Below are 21,743 nucleotides of genomic sequence, written 5' to 3' on the forward strand. Positions count from 1 at the left end.
TCCCTATATACAGAAGTTTTGCTGTCTTCCAGCATATTCTAAGGGGGAGGGGCTTGGGAACAGCCATGCCCTCTTTTAATTCTCCTTCTGGTTGGGGTGAGGAAGTCTTAAAAGACAAAGGGAACTCTTTTAAACTTCTTTTAACTGAACTATAAAAATGTATCTGGGTTTCTCAATGTAGAAAGAAAAAATGATAATGGCTTTGAACAAAGAATCATCCCTTTGTAGTTCACAGTCTCAACCGACTCAACAGTTAAGAGAGTAAAACGAACATCTGACACAATCTGAGGACACAGGAAGGGCATTTTGGGAGTCACAAGCACACTGTAGCCAGGCTGCTGGGGTTTCACATCTAGGGCATGCACGCATCTCACAGGGCACAGTTCACAACACCTGAGGGTGGGCAGCGCCTAGGTACCCCGGAACGTCAGGGAGTCTACGTACAAACCCACACACAGGGGGACATAGGAAGTCAAGTGGAGACCAAGGTACAAGTTTAAAAATACACTGGAAAGTCATCAAAGCCAGGGATCACAGAGGTGAACACGCTAACGTTCTGCAGGACACCTGTAAACATTGGAAATGCAGCTTTGTGGAATTCACAGTCTCAAAAGAAAATAAATCTCTGGTTTATCGTCATTGCTTGGCTCAGTCTGCAAAACAGAACTATCTGAACAAAACTGGTCCACGTAGCCATGGCGCAGGGCCGAGCAGGCCCCCTCGGGGATGCCGCGGCCCTCCAGGTCACCCCCATGGGCGCTGCGCAGGTAGCCTGCGATGTAGGAGCCTGTGGAGTGGCGGTTCCCAGCCGGGGCGGGAGCTGCAGGCTTGCTTCGGAGCAGCACTCCACCCCCTGGGTGGCCGCTGGGGCTCACCACCCTCTGCCTGCTGGCTTCCTGCTTCTCCTTGGCACGGCTGGCGATGTTGCGCACTCGGCTCTGACTTCTGGATGACAGTTTTCTGACCAAGGCTCTGGGAAATGCACTGGAGTCCTGCTTAGAATACAGCACCTGGCAGCCATCTTCTTGCTCAAAGGACACCAGCTTCCGGAGCTGCTCCGTGAGTGCATCGGAAGGACCCAAGCACTCTGCCTTCACAGTTATGCCCTTCTTATCTCTAATGCCAGTTGTAATGAAACTCTTGCTAATGCACTGATACTTGCTCTCAAAATTGCAGGCAATGTCCTCTGATGTTAAATCCCCCAGACTTTTGGATTTGCAAGGACTTGGCAACTTTGAAGCAGGCATAGGTGGACGTGCTGACTGCTGGGACACAGGGGCATGCACATCTTGAACACTGGGCGGCTGGGACACCCAGACAGGGTTCATTTTTGCATCTGAATTTGAGAAACAGTTATGAATAAAGCCAGCACCCTGGTAGGCTAGACAAGAAAGACTTCGATTTTTGACCTCTTGAATATGGTTGACTATTTCAGGGACAGAAGGGTGGACAGTCTCTTTGCAGTAGCCATTTCTCAGACCTCTCTGACAGTGCTCCACACCCTGACTGTACTTCAGTTCTAACGGGGAAGCCAACTGACCTGTTTCCTCTCTCCTACTTTCATAGGTTGTTGGAGACAGGACTTCGGACTCCCCATCAATTTCCACAAGGCTGCTCTCTCCAGAATTCACACAGAGAGTGGGGTCGCCTACTACAACTCCCAACGTCAGATCAGGGGAAAGGACAGGGCTGAAGCTCTTCAGCGGTCCCCAGTCTTCTCTGCCAGTGGGACTTCTTGGTAACCAGCCATGAGGAGCGTCAGGGGACCCAAGCAGCTTGCCCTCCATGGCCCTTGTCCTGGTTGTACCAGCAAGGTCATCCTCTGGTTTAGCTTTAGAGACTGGAGCCCCTGCTGCCTCACAAGCCATTGTCGCCAGTCTGGTGATCTCAGGCCCCGGGAAGGCGGTCAGCTCAGGAGATGAGCACAGGAAGGAAGACGTGGGCTTTCCCCTGCAAAACCCAGGCTGGAAGGGTGTTTTGAGGCCCTGGGGAGTTTGGCCTGACGTCAGGCTGGTGTTGGGAAGATGGGACGCTGCTGTGAAGGTAGTCTGATTACTGGACTCATCAAACTGGCCAATCAGGGCTGAGATGGAACTGCCTGGCTCATTGTCGTTTGTTAAAGTGACATTATCAATAAGATGGGAAATGTCACTCTCCTGCAGAATGGCAGTTGAGTGTAACTCGGGGACATCAGAACAGAGCGCGGAGACGTCCGACAGAGAAAAGGAGGTTGCGGCCCTGCCCCCACCCCGGCCGCCCTCCAGGCTCTTGATCTCCAGGGTGCTTTGCGACAGGGTGCTCCCCCGCAGCGTGCTTCTCCTCTCCCCGAGGCCCTCCATGTCCACCCTTCCCCTGTTTTTCACGCCACGCACATCGACATGCTCGTCTTGTGATGAGTGAATGGCAGGATCTGGAGCCAAACGCTGCCTTGGGGAGAGGGACTTGCTGGGACAGTAGCTCTCCTGTCCATCTCTTGTCAGACTTGATTTGCTTCTCCCACCTGTGGGATCCTGTGCGCCTAGCTGCTCTCCTGTGACAGACAGGTGGGCAGCAGAAACAGTGGCGGCCCCTTGGCTGGTGTCTTTGTGAAGGAGAGCACTGGAGGAGGAGGACAACTTTTTGTTGAAATTTGGAAAATGTGGGTCTTTTATACTTGCCTTCCCCTTTCTTCTGCTGTCCTTATCCTCTGCTGAATGAAACAAACAACATTTTAGGAGACACGTATCACTTTACATACGACTTGCAAACACGTTTGTCTTGAGACGGACAAATGAAGAATGTAAATCTGTTACACTGTGACAATATCAGTATGGATTGCATAGGCTTGCAACAGTGTCTGTGTGATGGATACATGGAAAATATACTGATAGGAACTCGCTGCCGCTTCCCTTTGAATGTCTATTACATCAGCCAGGGATGTAATATGCATTGTCCAAGACACGTCAATGAGTTACCGTACTCTCACGGTGAGGATTACCTTCTGGTGCTTCCTATTCAGATTTGTACTACACAGAAGCATGGCAATAAAAACAGAACAAGACAGCTCTGTTAAAGAAAGCATTGCAGTACCTGTAATCAAGAAGCTATAAGCTTTCAAAGTCACACCTGTATCAGCACAGAGTCACAAACAGCAACATTTAAAAACCACCTTGGCAAAAGATGTAATTTAGCCCATTAATTTCTAAGACAAGTGGAAGGTACAGTAAATGCAGGAAGCTATGTGGATCTGTCATAAAGATAAGGAAGTGTTCATCAATTCTATGTCATTACTAATATCTGATATTTTGTTGGTCATATTTTTATTTCTAGTAAGCAGATATTATATGGCGTTCTCCCTTAAGAATGGTAGGAAGATGTCAGGCACAGAAAGGAAAACGGTAAAAACCACAGTTCACAGTAACCTGGGACCTCCTTATGGCCAAGACAGCATTAAGTGAGTGATTATACTTCATCAGACTTTCTATTTTGGTGGAGAGGAGGGCACCAGGGATTGAACCCAGGGGTACTTAACCACTGAGCCACATTCCTGGCCCTTTTTTATTTTGAGACAGGGGCTCACTATGCTGCTAGGGTCTCACTAAGTTGTTGAGGCTGGCCTTGAACTCACGATCCTCCTGCCTTAGCCTCCAGAGCCATGGGGATGACAGGTGTGCACCACTACACCCAGCTTGATCACACTTTTTTAATGCCTTCTAAGACTTTTAGAGTCACCATATACAAGAGAGAATTTAACTTCTTATTGAATATTTTCCTGAGAAATTCTTTATCATAAAAATTTCTAAACCCCCCCAAATTATAAACAATTATCCCAGGATGTCACTGTTCAGAGATGGTCACTGTAGCTTTTGCAGTGGGATACAATAATGTCTGGCATTCTGTATTCACTTAGTGTTTTTTTTTGCTACAATACAACTTGAATCACTGAATGACTAGGAATTGCTCCAGATTGCCATAAAGTCAATAGATAAGACTAAGTTATATAACTATTTTGAAATGTTGCTTTCTAACTCACCTAAATGGTATTAACATCTCAACTGTAGTATAAACAAGGTAAAATACTACCCATTTCTATTGAACACAATTTTATCTTCCCAAAGATAGGGCTTTGAAATAAAGTTTACAGGACATATTTCATCTCTTCTCTGACTCTGCTCTAGCAAAACTTCAAACATTTAAACTCCCTTTTTCTCCTTCAAATAAATGGCTCAAGAATTGGTTTTTCTCCCTTGAATATCTTACAATAAGAACTGACATAAGTAAAATGAGAAAACAGACCATTAAAACTAATTTGATAAGAGCAAAGTTTGCTAAAGTAATCAAGTATCATTGTCTGCGACAATTCTGATTTAACTAAAATATATTTGTTCCAGAGACATCAGATGGATGTAATTTTGGCCCTTAAGTTACATAGAATGGGACAGAGAGTCACAGGCACAAGTCAAGAGCTCTTTGTCACCTTGAAAAAGGTGAACACTCTTTACCAAGTTCTGGAGATGAATCTGTAATACATTCAAATTAAGGAAAATATGTAGTGCCTGACCCTTATGCTTGTGGAGACTATGACTAGGCAGGAGCCATAGTCAGGCCTCCATCTTGGTCAATACCCAAGACCAGGGAGGTAAGATCCAGGAAAACATGGCTTCAAGCATCTCTGGAGGAAGCAAAGATTTTAAGTGAGGAGTTAGCTTGCTTTTATCATCTTGTTTTCTTTCCCCATAAACACTTTCAATCACAGAAATGTGTATGTGGTGGGGAAAGTAATACAACCATATTCAACCTCAGAAGAGTCAATATAGTTCTATTCAACCTCAGAACCACCAGTAACTATGGTACCACCTGGAGGTGTTGCCTCCCTCTGTCACAGACCCACAACCTCCAGGCCACCATGTGATGGCCCCCATGGCCTTCACTGTCAATATCAAATGGCAATGCTATTGTAGGACTTGAGGTGAGGGGGGGTCATAGCACTTTTACTACTGTCCTCCCCAAAGTGGGAAACATACCAAATCATCTACTTTTCAGTATATTGCATTTTGTCTGCAGAATGTCAACCCTGTCATGATGGAATAGAGGCTGAAATGCAGGGCACAGAAACCAAAGCCTCTTACCCAGAGAGTTGTCTTTCCCATCAGGGTCTTTTGCCGTTTCGGATGCAGACAACGACAAAGCCCCCAGGAGACTTTTGTCCACGGGCATGGAGACAGGGCGGGCTTGCAAGCTCCGCGTGGTCCTCCTCAGGATGCCGTCTTGCTCTCTTGTGGCCTCCGACACTGAGTCCTTGATCTCCACCACTTCTTGGAAGCCCATCTTGCTCTTCTTCCTGCCTTTGGCTGGGGCGCTGGCCGTGCGACGCAGGATTCTGTCTCCGATGGATCGTTTCCGAACGTAATGGGAGCTGCTCTCTGAAGAGCTGTGCCTGGGATTCTTATTGAACAGCCCCTTCAGGCCCTGCAGCTGTCTGTTCTGAAGACACAAAAGGACCCACCAGAAAGTCAGCACATGTGATCACACCAACCACTCACCTTTGAAATGACAGCTCCATGAAAAATGAACACAAAACGAGGTTTTACAGCCACTAAAGGAAACTCAAACCAAGAAGACAGCCGCTCACAGCAGGTATGCACACGGGCATGCACATCCCGCCAGCCTCACGTCTGTTGGGGAGGCAGCCTCCAGCCTCACCGCCAACCTCTCCCAGGAGCCTCCTGCCCAGAGATGCGGGTGGGAAGGTTCCCACAGTGAATAGCCTGCCACAGACGTCAGCCGCCCTGAAGCAACAGATGTGTGTTTCAAAGTGGGAAGCGGGAAGATGGAGTGACGTGAGGAAGCATGCCACGTGACCGCCCAGAGAGAAACAGGCCCGCAAGAACAAAGACCATGCGGAGCAACTACCTTGGTGGCTCCTAGAAAGTGCAATATAGTGTAACTGGGGTTGAGGATCAGAGGACTCCACTGCAGGGAAGAACAGAGACACAACAGAACACGGTCTGTGCTCATTCCAGAAGACAAAACCAGGAGACAAGGGAGATAATGTGCAGGCTTCCGTCAACCCTTCTCCCAGCGCCGTGGTTTCCTCCCTTGGGTTTTGTCACAGTGACGGTAAGATTCGTCACAGTGATGGTAAGACTAGCCACACTGCTGCATAGTCACAACACGCTGGTAGCTTTCTAAGGATAACAGAAGCCACGGGGGCCTCTGAGCAGTCACAGGCCACGCTTTCTGTAAAGAGGAGCACTGGACACACCAGCTCTAGCCGGTGCTCTTTCAATCCCTCCAAGTCTCGTCTGGGCCTGAAAGTCCACCACACCAGGCCTCCGTCACTGGGCATGACCCAGGGAACTGCCTGTCAATCTGCAGGCCTCAAGTTCCCTCTGCAAATGAGGACAGCAGCAGCCAGAGAAAACTAAAATATACTCCTGGGTTCTTTTAAGTACTGTGAATGGTTTCAAATTCAATTACAATTTTTAGGTTTTCAGTTAACACAGCATCAAGTGAACGCATCCTGCCTAGGACTGGCCAAGGTCCCAGCCCAGTGAGCGCAGGTGAGGCATCAAGTATCCGAGACTAAACATTGCCCCCTACAGCTGCCTGGAGCTTTCTAAGGATTAAAATGAAATTCAATAAAATTTATGACTTGACTGATTACCTGAGAATTCAACAGGGCCCTCAGGTGTAAGGAATGAACACCTGCCCCTGAACAGTGGAGATAGCAAGGGCAGGTGGGGACAGGGCTGGGACAGCAGGCTGGGTTTGCTGGGCTTCCCCACCGTTTTCCATTAAAGAGCAGCTTGTCAAATGTGCATGTTCCTCTGGTGCGATCTGCCAGTCGGTGACTTTGTTCAGGACCACGTTACTGTGGCTTTAAGACCCAGGGTCTTTCTCACCTTTCCATAGATTTCATTGATTGTTATGTGGACAAATATGGATGCTTCTGTGAGTCCTTCCAAATAGACATGCCGATAGCCTAAGAAAAGCAAAGAGAGTTGTCACCTCTTAGTGGAACTTGCATTTGGCTTTCCTGGAACTTGACTGCAGTTCTTTACATTTTGTGAAGCACAGTAACAGTCACAGTTATCTCATGACACATACACCATAGGTCCTGTAAACCAGGTCCCATGTTAAATCTTCCAGAGAAAAAGGAAGGGTCAATACAGAGAGAAAAGGCCACTCATACCTACCGGGCACCAAGCTGCTGAAGGTCACAGTCCTTTGTCCCACAAAGTCTCGCCCAATGGGATCGTGATCCCATACCAGGAACCGCACCAAAGCTATTTCCGGCATGTGCACTGTAAATGTCAGGGTTTCTTCCCACACGGGGTTAAATCCTCAGAGAAACAGGAAGAGAGAAATCAGAACAGCTGAGGGCTTTCCTGGGAAACGAGCGGCAGCATGTCTGCAGAGCAGACACTGAAAATTGCTTGCAATGGTTATTAGAGCCGTGAAGATGACCAAGCCATTCCTGGATGTCCTACCGAAGCCAAGCCAAGTTGACCCCACTGCCAGAAAATAATGGGTAAGAAAATTGCCTGTAAATGATCATATCAATTCCATTAATGTCTGATGCCCAACTGTAGGGGAAGCACTTTAATATTCAGAATGCTTCAGTAAGTTCCGAAATTGTAACAGTGATCTGAAAATATTTTAGCAGAAACAAAAAAGAATGTTTCCTCCCAAGAGAATGAGGCTTCTCTCCCACATAGTAACCACCAAAGACCTTCGCATGAGGTGCTTTGCAGTTAACATTGTTACACATATACTGTCCCCCTTCATTCCTACAGCAACCCTCAAAGAGTGGCTGGGTAGGACCTGTGGTCCCCAGCATGGTGATATCCAAGAAGTGGGGCTTGGAGAAAGGTCATCAGATCACTGGGGGTATTGCCCTGGGGAAAATCTGATGTTGTTCCCATAGGACCTCGGTCAGCAACCCAGAAGGCTAGTATGAAAGAACAAGCCTGGCCCCTGCCCTGCTCTCCTACTTCCTGTGCTCCCCTATCATCTCCTACTTCTCCAATGTGTTCCTGCCATATGACTCAGCCAAAGAAATCTTTTGCTATTTGGACTTTCAGTCTCCAAATTTGTGAGCTAAATAAACCTCTTCAGGTAATGAGGCTCAGGCATTTTGTTATAGCAATAGAAAACAGACTATGACAAATACTAAAAGGCAAAAATACATTTATTTGTTGGTGAAATCTTCTCAGATAATTATAAAAACCAATAGAAATTTAAGTACTCTATTAAATAGTTTCTGGTTTTCCTTCCTAAAAAGTGGAAATATGTCTTATTAAATGTATGTATTCAGGAGGTATCAACCACTTTGCCCTATAAAAAACCTCAAGCTAATGAAATAATAATAGACTAAAAATCACTGAGAGGCTCCTCCTGAACAAAAGAGGAGATTCTCTTTTTGTTGACTTTGTAATGACCTCTCAATTACATCTGTGACTAAGAAAAGAAAGAATAATTTATTGAGCAGTGGTAGGAAAATACAGTATAGGAAGATACTTTCTTAAGCATGTTACTTGATAAATAAGAAGTGTGACCAGCTCTTAACTGCCACCCATCAAGGTCTCCTGATGAGCCACAAATTCCTCAAATGTTTTGATGAACGTGGTTTAAAAATTATTTTAGCATATTAACAACTAAAGATTGAGAAAAATAGGTATGTAAAATGTTTACCCAATGGATGAACAAACACAAAAAATTTTAGACTACAAAGAGAAAAACTCTTTATGAGAAAAACGTGGCCCAACGGCCACAGCACACATTGGGGAAGTAAGCTCCCCAGCACACGCTGGGCTTATCTTTAGTTTCACATCCCCACAAACTAAACTAATGGCAATTGCAGATCCTAGGAATGTGCTGCTCTGCTAAACAGGAAGAATTTTCTCTTTCCAGGAAGATTCTAGTTCTAGAACATTCTTGCCATGAGCGAGCCCAGGTCTTCCCCTTACCATTGTCATCCACCACTCGAGTCTGATCTTTACAGCAGTCTACTGGCAGTCCGATAATCTCAACCTCAACAAACGGGTCGATGATCTATGAGTGCAAAGAAAGTATCGTCAAAAACAATGCATGTCAGGCTGGGGCTATAGCTAGTGGTGGCGTGTTTGCCTCATGGGGGTGAAGCCCTGGGTTTGGGCCTCAGCACCACATCAAAATAAATAAGTAATAAATAAAGATACTGTGTCCATCTACAACTTAAAAAATAGATACACATCGACCCAAGGGCTCGTTATTTTGGGAATATTGGCTATCATGTCCACATCTCAACAGTAACTAATTTTACTAAGCAGTTGCTAGGTGTAGCAGAAGCAGATACAGGAGGCAGGAATAACAGAAAGGATGCTAAATCATTGTTAGGTGATATTTGCCAACGTTGCATACACTCTACCCATGAACCTACAATTTCAGCCCAGGATCCATACCCAAGAGAAAAGAGGTTTGCCCAAGGACAGATGCTCTTGGTGGCTGTATCCCTAACAGTGGAGCATTGGAAGCCACCTGGATGTACCATGGGAGATGACTCACTGTGGAATAGCCATTCAATAATGTTACACAAAAATTTAAAAACAGAACAAAATACTGCCTTGTGGACATGATGGTGGGAAGTCAGACGTAAATGAGCACTTACAAGGAGAATCCATTTACATCAAGTTGTCAGTAGGCAAACCTGCTCTGTTGCCATGGGTTTGGCGTTCACTATGGGGTTGGGGGGGATGCCAAGGTGGGAGGGGGGTGGGGGCTTCCTAGGCCCTGAATGTACTCTTGACCTGGGTGGCTTAGAAACCCATTAAGCTGTCCATTTATATATATATGCCTTAAAGAGGTTAAATTGATTGTGTATTTTAATGTAAACTTAAAAGTATTAAGATTAAAAAGGTTAAAGTTTAAACACGGATGCGCATCTCATCTGCTGCACACCCTCCGTCCAGGTAGGAGGCTGCTTGCTGGTCCTCTGTGAGTGCTCCTCTGTGGGGCAGGTCCTGGGCGATGAGCAGGGAGGAAACAAAGACCCAAGACCAGGGGGAGCTGCCCTGGGAAGGCCTAACAGGGAGTGCCCTGGACACACAGGAGCATTTAGGAGCTCGGAGAGTGCTGTTGCGGGAGTCCGAGGGCAGCCGTTGCGGGGACCAAGGGCTGAGCCATGACAGGAAACAAGGGGACTAGGCTAGGCACAGTCCTTTTCATTTACTAAACACAAGATCATAGTTCACTCTTCATCTATGACTTGTTTTTTATGCCACCATGTTTTCCCTTGAACAGAGCTTCATGGTAACCTGGTTGCTGGGATTCTGGAGGACCTAACAAAAACATCTCTGGCCTGAGAATCTAGCACCGCAGGCCTGGAGAGCCACCTACTGCCTAAGACAGGGGCTCCGGTGCTGGCTTGGGTGTGTCCTGTGACCGTGAGCTTTGGCTTCCATGTCTGTGAGCCTGAGAGCCACGTCTACCTCATCCCCTGTAATCAGGTGAGACCCCCACAACACTGGACCCAGACAAAGGGAGCAAGGCTGGGGAGACTCCAGAGGCAGAAATCCCCAGAGCCGGTGGCTGCAGAGATGTGTGCTACAAGTGGGATAAGTGTCTCACAAAGGCCCCGGTGTTTAGAGCTTGGTCCCCAGGGAGACGCTGTAGGGAGGTGGTGAGACCCTTGAAGAGGACTTTGGGGCAGGTCCTTAGGTTACTGAAGTGTTCCCTGGCAGGGGGCTGTCCCTGCTCCTCCTCTTCCTTTTGGTTTCTTCCTGATAAGGTGAGCAGTGTCTTTATGCCAGTCCTCCCACCAGGACATGCAGAGGCTCAAAGCAGAGGGGCCAACCAATCACAGCCTCCTAAGGCTCAGGCAATAACAGAATGGCATCAAATCAAAACGTTTCTGCACAGCAGGAGACAAAAGCACGAACAGAGTCTAGAGAACAGGAGATCCTCAGATAGGGGATTAATATCTAGAAGACACCAAAGAACTCAGAGAACTTAACTGCCAAGACCAGAAATCCCAATCTATACATGGGCAAATGAACTAAAGAGACACTTCTCAAAAGAAGAAAAGACATGGCCAATAAACATGAAAAACTGTTCAACATGTGTAGCAATCGGGGAAATGTGAATCAAAACCACACTGAGATTTCATCTGACTCCAGTTAGGAATGGCAGCCCTCAAGAATACAAACAATATGCTGGAGAAGATGTGGAGGAAAAGGAGCACTGTAACACAGCTGGTGGGACTGTAAATTAGCACAACCACTCTGGAAATCAGCACGGAGGTTCCTCAAAAGACAAGGCATGGACCCATCATATGACCCAGCTGTAGTACTCCACGGCATCTACCCTGAAGAATTACAGCCATCATGCGACAGGGACACATGCACACCCCTGTGTACGGAGCACACCTGGAGTGATGGACCAGCCCTGGGAGGAAGGACTGGAGCACAGGAAGGGCCAACAGGTGGGGAGAAGACGGGCCAAGAAGGCCAGGATCAGCTGTGAGCCTGTGACCCTGGGGAAGGAGGCTGTGGTCACAGAGGGCAGCATTTCCACTGGACCACAGAGGTGCCGCAGGAGACAAGGAGCCCGTGGCTGGCAGGAGGTGAGAAGCGTGGGAGGATGGACTGGTTCTTGGATGGTGGCTCTGTCAGGAATGAAACTGTCCTCTGCACCTGTCATCATTGCCAGGGTCAGTCTTGAACTCTGGGAGAGCTGGCTGTCAGGGACTCAAGCCCCCAACATAGGCACGGTCCAGCAGGCACTGTGTGACGTGCCAGCGTGTCCACACCAGAGGCGCTGAGGCCGGCGCCCACCTATGAACACGGCTGTGCACACATGCCCAACTACGTTTCAGAGGAAACACCAACAGGATGGACCAATCTCACCATGAGCCCTCGGCCACTCAGGGCCCCCCGGCTCACCTCACCGCGGTCTCCGAACATGGAGTCTGGAGGCTTGGGCAGCTGTTGTCCACTGATCACTTTCAGGATGAGCTGCTTTTTGGGGTTGGCAGGAAGTGGATCGCCAGAGAAAGGGTTGAAAGTACCTAGGCCACGAGAAGTGGAGGCCAGTCAGTGGGAGGAAATACAGAGAGTCGAGATCTCAAAACAAAGAACCAACATGTGCAAGTCATGAGTGTGTCCTGGGACAAAGGAGTCATCACATATCTGGGGCTCAGCTTGTGCCAGAGGCCACGCCAGCTGGGTCTCATCAGAACCCATGCCCCAGAGGCTCTGATGGCCCAACAGGAAGTCATGACTGCAGTGCCACCAGGGTGCGCAGGAAGAGGAGCCCTCTCATGTTCTACACAGCACAGCAGGATAACCATGTTGACAACATAGATGAATATTTCAAAATAGCTAGGAGACGATTTTGAATGTTCTCAATACAAAGAAATAAGTCTGAGGAGGCAGATATGCCAATTACCCTCATCAAATCATTACACACTGCACCCCATCAACATGTACAATTATTACATGCCATTTAGAAATAAAAATAATTTTTGAAGCTGTGTTGCACAACACTGGGGTCTCACGAGGGCATCCTTTGACAGAGTTCCCCTGCACTGAGAGACTCAGCTGAAGGTCACGCCCACCTTTGCACATTTGCTGGGGCTTAAGGACGTAGCCACAGTTGCCATTGGTCTTGAACTTGGCGCGGTTCAACTGCATCATTCGCCCTTCGGACTGGTAGTTGAGTGCCACTGTGCAAGTTCAAAGTTTGAGAGAGTTAGGCAAGGTGGGCAGCAGTCAGAGCACAGAGCGCAGCTCTAGAGGCACGCACCTAGCTGGCAGCCCGCGTTCCAGTAGGGCAGAGGGTTGAAGTTACTGGAGTCGATGCGGTAGGCTGAGGGGTAGATCCTCGTGAGCTGTTTTTGGTTGTAGATCATGAACTGCTCGGATTTTTGCTGGACCACCTGATGCGCTCTCGTTTCACTGAAGGATAACACATTTCCCGTGGTTCCTGATGGTTTTCAATAAAGAAAATAGGAAAGTGAGAACTGAAGAAAATAAGCATCCCTCACAAAAGACTACAATTTCAGTGTTCACGGAAAGCAGTGAAAAGGCAGACTCCCTCTGCTCCGTGAAGAACCTTAGTCTTACTAAATTCAACAGAGTCTAGCTGCAAGGAACAATTCGCACATGGTGGCACCCCCTAAAATCAGACCAGGCTCAGCCACCCCACCCATTTCATGGGCAGGTCTGGTTAGAGTCAGAGTAAAGAATGTGACACACAGAAAGGCAACTGAGGCAGGCAGCCCAGCTAGTACAGCTCTCGTCTGTCATGTGAGTGGTCACCACTATGACTGGCCAAGACTCAGCTACTGTCACAATGGTAGGTTACAGTCTGTTTGCATATCACGTGAGGATGCAGTTCACTCACTACACATGGAGAAACCACAGGACAAAATTAAATCATCCATGAAGGCAATTTTAGACCAAAGTTGATTCATTTAACACCAGGGTAGAAGGGATTCCTGGCTAAGACAGACCCATAAAATTCCATTCCTCTGACTCTTTTGCCAATCTAAGGCCAAATCAGAACTGTGCACTTGGTAAGGCACCTGTCCATATCTGGGTCCCACGTTGTCCCCAGAATTCCATCTTCCAATAACACATGGCTACCTGGTTAGCATGAGAGGTATGAAAGAAAAACTATTTCTAGATGCATGACTCAAACAGACAAAGACCACAATGGAGAAATAAAACTACGTTCCTAACTTATTCCTGATAACCGTGGACATTCATTTAAAAGGCATGTGGGAAACATGCACTAACTGATAACATCCAGGGTCTGAGAAAGTAAAGGAAAAAGACCATCGAGGAAAAATCAAAGTTGAGGTTTAAAGCTGATTTGAATAGAATTTGGAAGCAAGAAATAATAATGGAGAAAGGGCGATCAAAGGGCACTTAAAAGAAACACAGTTTCAGAAACAAGGATGATCATCCACTTAGCCAGGCTTATAAAATGAAAACAAGACAGGTGAAACCAGGTGCCACCTTTTCCAAGGTCTCTGTGTTGACTATCATGGAAGGTTGGGGTTGAGGGCACTTCGAGTTTGGGGGTCATGATGAAATAAACCTCCACATATACCCCACCCTTTCTTCTCAAGCCCACATTCTGAACCGTGTTTACTGTGCCCTATCACCGCTCCTTCACAAATCTCCAAACCCCAGCCCTGAACTGATCACTCCTATGTCTTCTGGGCCTGCTGGAAAAGGGCAGGCCAGAGGGAGACCCACACGTGCCCACAACTGGACTGAGATAGAAGGTCCTTGAAACCAGGAGATGAACTGTGGTCTTGCCGAGCCAAGTGGGCCTGAACCACAGCTAGACTGGACATGTTTGTTGGCACACACAGCCCCTCGGGCACCTGCTGTCCTCAGGGTTACTAACAGAATTGTGTCATTTTGCACAAGGATAAGCTACACATTATCTATTGCTCATTTTGTGGCTTTTTTTTAAAAAAAGACAAAAACAGCTGAAGTTTAAGAGCTAAACAGTACCAAAGATTATTTTCTATTCATCCAATAGGTTTATGTTTCCCAAAGGCAATTACCTGAAAGATTCATTCTCTAAGCCAAATGTACCTTTAACTTCATTCAACTGAGTTTATTTTTGAGCTGTGGGCAATTTTAAAAATGTGTATTCACTTGCTGAAAATCTTAAGGGTTCTCATAATCTCACAAGTGAAATCAATTTAAATCTTGAATAGCTGTCACCATCTGAAGAAGGAATCAACTCCAAGAGGAAGAAAGACAATTTCTATTCTTCAAATAGAAAAAGACAGACTCATGGAGCACAGCAGAGAAGAAGTCATGGATGGTGAATCCTGAAGATTTCGAAGACCCAAGCCTCACCACTGAGCTGCTGAGAAACTGGAGACTCTGATCTACATTCCATTTTCACTAAAATCAAAATTAGTTTGAAGCACCACGTGGCCATAGGTTATTTCAATATGCATTCCATAATTCCATGGAATAGAAGTCAAAGGAAAGAAGCAAGCAGAAGGCAAATCAAGGGTGAGAAAGGGCTGTGACTAGAATTTCTCAGCTCAATATGACAAACTGAGAAATTAAGAAAAAGAGTCGGTCCTGCTGAAGTTTCTGCTTGGTGTGTAAACTTCAGTCTATGGATTAAACTACTTTAATCAAAGTCAAAACTTTCAGTGAAAAAATGCAGGGCCTTCCAAAGTGCTAGTTTAGCCAATTAATTTGTTATTTCTTCTGGTCACTCACACTCAGAACAGCCATCTATGACCTGTTCTTCCAGGCTGGGTCTCCCCATCTTCAGGGAAAGGCCCTGCCCTCACACACTGATCTTTTTATAATACTGCAATCCTCCTTGGCCCTGTGGGAACCTTCTCTGCCTGCCTGTGTGTCAATCAGGCACCACCATTATCAAGACAGCCCTCCACGGGAGCTCAGAACTATATCAGCAATCATTTTCCTGACATTCAGATCAGATTCTACACAGTCCCAGGAATGCGCAGCGATGATAGGATTAGCAAAGAATTAATTCAGAATTGATAAAGAAAGGTCAAGAGTGTTTCCACGGAGCGGAATGAAAACTCTCCGTCCTTACCGTCGTCCACTATGTCCTGGGCGGCCACGGAGTTTGTGTAGACCACCAGGTCGGAGAGCTCCCGGCACAGCTTCATGGTCTTCCTCCTGCGGCCCAGCCTGTGGAGCACACACCCGCGGTCCGGGACATGTTAGAGCTGCAAAGGCTCAACTATGGGCTCCCCCACTTTCTCTGCTTAAGAGAACAAATAAGGACCTTGCCCAGTCCTGGTGGAGCCGAGAGGAAAACCCAGCGTATCCCAGCTAGGTGCCCCTTGCACCACATGTCCTGCAATGTGTTACCTGCTGCTCTGCCATCCACACCGGCTTCCCCTGCACTGTGGGCCAAAGATGATACGCCTAAAGGAGAAGGCGCGGCCATTTCCATAGTGATGGTCTTATAAACATGCAATTACAAGTTTCTTTTTTTTCTTTATACTTTTTTCATCTATTTTTTTTTTCTTTTTTCTTTTTGGGTACCCAAGATTGAACCCAGAGACATTCAGCCACTGAGCCACATCCCCAACCGGTTTTTATTTTTCATTTTGAGACATGGTCTTGCTAAGTTAAGCCTCTCTAAGTTTCTGAGGCTGGCTTTGAACCTGAGATTCTCCTGCCTCAGCCTCCCAGGCTGCTGGAATTGCAGGTGTGCACCACTGTGTCTGGTTTCTTCATACTCTTTAACTTTCTTAAAACTATGTGAGATCATGATTAGAACTTACAAGACACCTCCCAGACACCTCATGTATGCATTCTGCATCAAGGGAGGCTCTTTTTAGTCTTTATCCCAGGAGTAGACCAGGTTAATGGAGTCCCAAAGGGACACCACCAGAGATGCTCGGGCTCTGGCAGCTATAATGGGCAACTCCACAACTGACCCAAGAGCAGCATGTGGCATGACTCTAGGTGATGTCCACCATGATGTCTCAGGTCAACATCACAACTGGTGTGGCTCAACACTGTCCCTCCCCTGGCTGTGTTTCAGAGGTAAACTTTCCTCACTCCTCTGTTCATAAAATAGCAGAGGTCTTCTGGAAGTTAATGCTATTCGCCTTTATCCTTTACTAGGATCTGATTTCTGTTCCCTCAGGGAACACACTCGTAGGATCACACATGCTTTCTCTGGCCTTACTCATTAGTTACTATTTTATATATAGATGGAGCTCAAATATATAGTCTAATTCAGCACTAAAGATTCATATCTACGGGTCCCTGTGTTTCTAATTTCAACTTTCAAAATAAAGATACAGACATTCATGTATGTAGTCATTCTACCCAGCTATGACACAATTTGCATTCTTTCGTGAAACTTGTTGTATAAATGAAACACCAAGAAATCTCATATCAGATCATGTCACAATTTGGGTTCTGAAAATATGGTCATTTCACTCATCACAAAGATTATTGGCAATAATAATTTTTAAAAACTGATAGCTAATATTTTTTGAGCACTTATATTGTGGGGCCAAGACTGACTACACTATGCACTTAATCATTCTAATGTCCCTAAGAGAGAGACACAAACAAGGACCTCAACTTGCCCATGTGAGAATTTGGAGGAATAGAAATGTGACATCTGGCGAGCTCAGGTCCCTGCCTCTGAACATGAGCCCAGCACCTGTCATGCCCCTTGTCTCCAGTGGCAGCCCCTGTTCTCTCATGTCCATTCCCCCTTCTCTGAAGATGCCTTTCCCCTATGGTAGCCACAGCTAGCACTTATCACCACCTCATTAAAAGCCAGGTCAGGTGACAGGTTCCCTGCATGTGCTGCTACCTTGAATCCAGTTGACCTCCACCTTTCACCTGAGCACCATGTCGTGGGATCCACTTCTCTAGACACACACAACTGCACAACTAAGCTGGCGGCATGGAGGGCCTCCTACCTGTACAGCTGGCCAGGATTCTGCTGAGCATCCTCCTCGTCATCAGTGCTGTAGGATTTAGACCGTGACTTTGAGGTTTTCTGTCAAAAATAATCACAGTAAATTTAATAAACTTACCACATGAGGTACATCTACAGCATAAGGGAAAATGACTGGAGATACACACACACACACACACACACACACACAGGGGCTGGGGTTTAGCTCAGTGGTAGAGTGCTTCCTAGCATGTGCAAGGCCTGGGGTTCAGTCCCTAGCACCGAATACACTAACTTGGAGGGAAAAAAACTGACCAAATATTGCAGCTCGCTTCACTGTGAAATAATAAGCACTATGAAATAGTAAACACTATATATATATATTTTTTTTTTTTTAAATAATGATGCAGAACTGAGGATTCTGTGTTCAGAAAACTAATTTCTAAGCCACATAAAACTGAAGACTTAGGAAAACCTTATCAGTCATGTATTTTGAAGTTCTCTACAAGAGTGAGAGTCGAAGTTGCAATATATAGTTAAACAATTATAAGGGGGAAATGTCATTTCATGTAGGATGCTCGCTATTGATTAATGAGTGATAAAAGGCAGTTTGGGCATAAAAAAAAAAAAAAAAGAAAGAAAGAAAAAAAGAAAAGAATAGTCATCATCCCTGGCTTTGATCAGTGCACTCCAGCAACCATCCAAGTCACACTATTCTTTGGAGATCATGACCCATTTTATTTCCAGTAGCACAGTGAATACCGCTGGCCCAGGATGCAGGCTGAACAGCTCCAGATGGGACATAAGGTCTTCTAGGCGGATCAGAGCTCAAACACAAAGCCTTTTGGGTACCATGTGGTGTCATCCCTGCCACTTCAGGGACAGCTCTAATCCTTAGGCAATACACAGCACAAGTGATGGAGAGGGACCCTGTAGTTGTGAAAACCTTGCCATCAAAAACAAAAAAGCTTCCAGAGACAAAGGTAAGACCTTCAGAGTGCTCCGGACACCTGGAAGGGACTCTATCCCACACGCCATGACCATGTCAGCTTCCAGATTTTCTCATACCAAATAAAAGAGGCTACATGGGGGACTTGGCCACGGCCACATTGACAGGGACAGGCTGGCTTGGTTGGAACGTTCTTGGAGTTATTTATGCCTGAGCATGTCTGGACATGGGGCGTCCATGTGCAGCGTCCACTCTCGAGTCCAGCTCAGCCCTCAGCTGTGCTCTGGATAGCTGTCCTCCCTGGCTGCCTCCAGTGTCTCTAAGGCAGGCGTGGCAACTCCTGTTTTACAGGATTACAGTTGTGGTAACTGAGTGAGAGGACACAGAGGCCATCCTGTAAGCCACGCAGACGAGTTATCCACACAGTCCTGGGGACAACTCTTCACACTCGTGACTTAGATGTGCTAAACCCTCACATTATAGTAGCTCAAGTGCCCTCCTATACACCCATGTTGGGAGATCATCTTAATCTTAATGATATGTTGTTTTCAGAAGTGAAAAAGTCTCAGGAGCACTTCAAGTTCAAGGTTAGCTGGGGCAACTTAGCAAGACCCTGTCTAAAAAATTTTTAAAAAATAGGCCAGGATGTACCTTAGTGAAAGATCTCTTGCTATGTGCCAGGCCCTGGATTCAATTCCTAGTAAAACACACACACACACACACACACACACACACACACACACACAGTGAAATGAAATATTCTCTAATTCTACATATAAAGGTTAAGCTCCCTTAATCCAAAAATCAAAAATGCTCTAAAATCTGAAATGTTCTGAGTGCTGACATGGCATTACAGGTGGAAGATTCCACACCTGACCCCCACAAGATGGGGCATAGCCAGAACACAGGGGCACTGAAAATATTGAGTAAAATCACCTTCAGACCTTGAGTATACCGTATACGTGAGACAGGAATGGATTTCTTGTTTAGACTTGGGTTCCATCCCCAAGATACCTCATTATGTATATTCACGTATCCCAAAATCCTCTCTCCCAAATCCTTAATCCAAAATGTTTCTGGTTGCAAGGATTTCAGATAGAGATATTCAATCTGTAGTTAGTAATCTGAGGTATTGCAATAATAAATCTGTAGTTTTTGTTATAAAAAATAAAAAGCAGAAATAAGAAATGAATCACCAATGACACAAAACATCTGGAGATCTGATGATACATTTTTCATACTTTCAGTTTTGATGCATCAAAACTGGTTATTCCCAAAACCTATTTTTCTAAAATGGTTTTACCAAAAACCCATTTGTCATATTACTTTTTTATTTAATGTTTCCATGTTGAGGTCTTCAGAGAAATCATCTTTCAATGGTTGTATAATTGCCCGTTATGCAAATGAATCATGGCTTACTTACACAGTCTTTATGAATGGATATTTTGGCTGCTTTCAATTTGGGGTTACCCTGACTGATTTGTCCAGCCCATTAACAAAATCACCCTACTGACGGGCAGGAAATCCCAGTATGACATTCCTTACAGGAGTAGAAATGGGCTCACAGGAACCCCCGATGTAACTTGCAGTTCACAATCCCATAACTGATTTCTTGCACATTTTTTTTGCCTTTTCCGTGACGTGTAACATGCATTTGGGAACACACCAGTCATGAGTGAACAAAGGGAAGCCACTCCTCAGGGACATGGACCATAGCCTACCCCAGAGGCGGCCCAACCTTCCGATTCACCGTCAGATTCGGCTGAAGCAAGGAGGCCTTGGCTCTCCTCATCCCACCCCACAGGGGTCTGCCTGGCTCTGAACTCCTGCACATGGAATCGAGCTCTGGTGCTCTTGGGCCTCGTGCTTATGAAGATCATCAACTGTTGCAGACAGTGTCCTTTTCATGGCTGTCAAGTACTCCCTAAGGTGAAGTTGCCCCTCCCTCATCCACTCTGCTGTGGATGGACGTGGCCTGCTTCCTCTCAGAACTATTTATCCCAAATAAAGCCCCCATAAATACGGGTTCTGTATCTAGACCTAAGCCTGACAGTGGGTTTGCCACATGGTGGCGCAGTGTCAGCACGCGCTATGCAACACGAGAGCCTCACAAGCACGCACGCCCACTGGCAAAGCAGAGAGCCTGGTTTCCTGGCCTCCTCACTAGCACTTGGTGCTGCCATCTCTGTGTCACCCCGCCCTGCGGGCGTGAGTGGAACCACACCATGGCTAAGAAGGTAGCACCTCTTCCCCTTGGCCATCTGGACAGCTGCTTGTGTGAGGCGTCTGTTAAGGCCTTTGACCCATTTTTTTCAAAATGAGTTTGCCTGTCCCTTTTAGTGATTTGTAGAGACTGTTTATATATTCAGGATAGACTCCTTTCTTGGATACGTGCATTCAAAACATTCTTCTCTAGGATGCAACCTGATTTTTGATGCTTCTGATGAACAGATGTTCTTCAGTTTTAAGGTAGTTTGAATTTTGATCTTTCCCTTTTCTGGGTCCTATTTAAGAGAGCTGCACCTATACCAAGGCCACCACAATGGTCTCCTGCCACCCTTCAGAAACTTCACGTTTGCTGAATTCTCACTCCATACCTTGTGCTTTCCGAAGTTGGTTATGAGGGAGCGCCCATGCGACTTCTTTCCACTCTCCTTCATATCTGGATTCTGAGTAAATAAAGGCATGACACAATTACCGCCTCTTCTTTTTTCCCCCTGAGTTCCAGCAGGAGGGCAGGAGGACCCTCTCTCACAGGCCCTGCTCATTTCCTCCTACTCCGCCCCTCCACTGCCCCCATGGGTCTGGCTCTGCTGCAGAAAAGGGATGCTGTTGTGGATGCAGCAGGGACCCTGTGCTGGCCCTCACAGTCCTGTCCACCAGACTGTCCACAGTGCAAGTATGAATGCCTCCTGGATGCCTGAGTGGGGACAAAGCGTCTCTAGTCAAGAGGTTTAACTTTGGAAAATGACCAAGAGTCTTTAAGAGCCAAATCTGTTGAACAAAGAAAACGGTCACACTGAACACAGCTAGGTGGGATTTTAAACACTAACAATAAGTGAAATGCAAGCATATCTATGAGGTGATAGGCAAACAAACAACAGCAATCCTAAGTAAACCACGGCAAAGCTTCTCTGTTCATGGAAATGATTCCCTTGGCAGTGATCCTGGGAGAGAGCAGCAGATTAACCACTGGACCCCGAGCAGCTGCAGTTCAGAGGTAAGAAAGGACTAGATGCAAGAAGTTCTTCAGCCTGAAGGAAAACCTCATTCTTATTTTCCTTCAGGGTCTCAGGAAAAAGCACAAGCAGAACACTGCGTGGCCTAGTGATGGTCCAGACAGCAGCAGCTGCTGGCTCACTGTGGCCCTCGGAGCATCCACGGCTGT

At 46.4% G+C, this 21,743-nt stretch overlaps 1 protein-coding gene across 3 annotated transcripts in view; it reads right to left on the bottom strand.

The window, feature by feature from the left end:
* Positions 1–599: 599 nt before the first annotated feature.
* The window catches only part of Plch1 (phospholipase C eta 1), a 158,024-nt gene continuing 136,880 nt past the window's right edge, over positions 600–21,743 (bottom strand). The window contains exons 12-23 of one of the 3 annotated variants that reach the window (XM_076867325.2): positions 20,953–21,024; positions 17,429–17,508; positions 15,568–15,665; positions 12,766–12,945; positions 12,578–12,685; positions 11,904–12,028; positions 8,952–9,036; positions 7,179–7,325; positions 6,885–6,964; positions 5,893–5,952; positions 5,109–5,463; positions 600–2,689 (exon numbers count right to left, since the gene is read on the bottom strand). In XM_076867325.2, coding sequence (XP_076723440.2) covers positions 600–2,689; positions 5,109–5,463; positions 5,893–5,952; positions 6,885–6,964; positions 7,179–7,325; positions 8,952–9,036; positions 11,904–12,028; positions 12,578–12,685; positions 12,766–12,945; positions 15,568–15,665; positions 17,429–17,508; positions 20,953–21,024 — 3,480 coding nt within the window. The remainder of the gene's footprint in view (positions 2,690–5,108; positions 5,464–5,892; positions 5,953–6,884; positions 6,965–7,178; positions 7,326–8,951; positions 9,037–11,903; positions 12,029–12,577; positions 12,686–12,765; positions 12,946–15,567; positions 15,666–17,428; positions 17,509–20,952; positions 21,025–21,743) is intronic. The other 2 variants (XM_076867327.2, XM_076867326.2) reach the window with 2 other exon arrangements.

Source organism: Callospermophilus lateralis, chromosome 10 (genome assembly GCF_048772815.1).
Source record: "Callospermophilus lateralis isolate mCalLat2 chromosome 10, mCalLat2.hap1, whole genome shotgun sequence".
NCBI lineage: Eukaryota > Metazoa > Chordata > Mammalia > Rodentia > Sciuridae > Callospermophilus > Callospermophilus lateralis.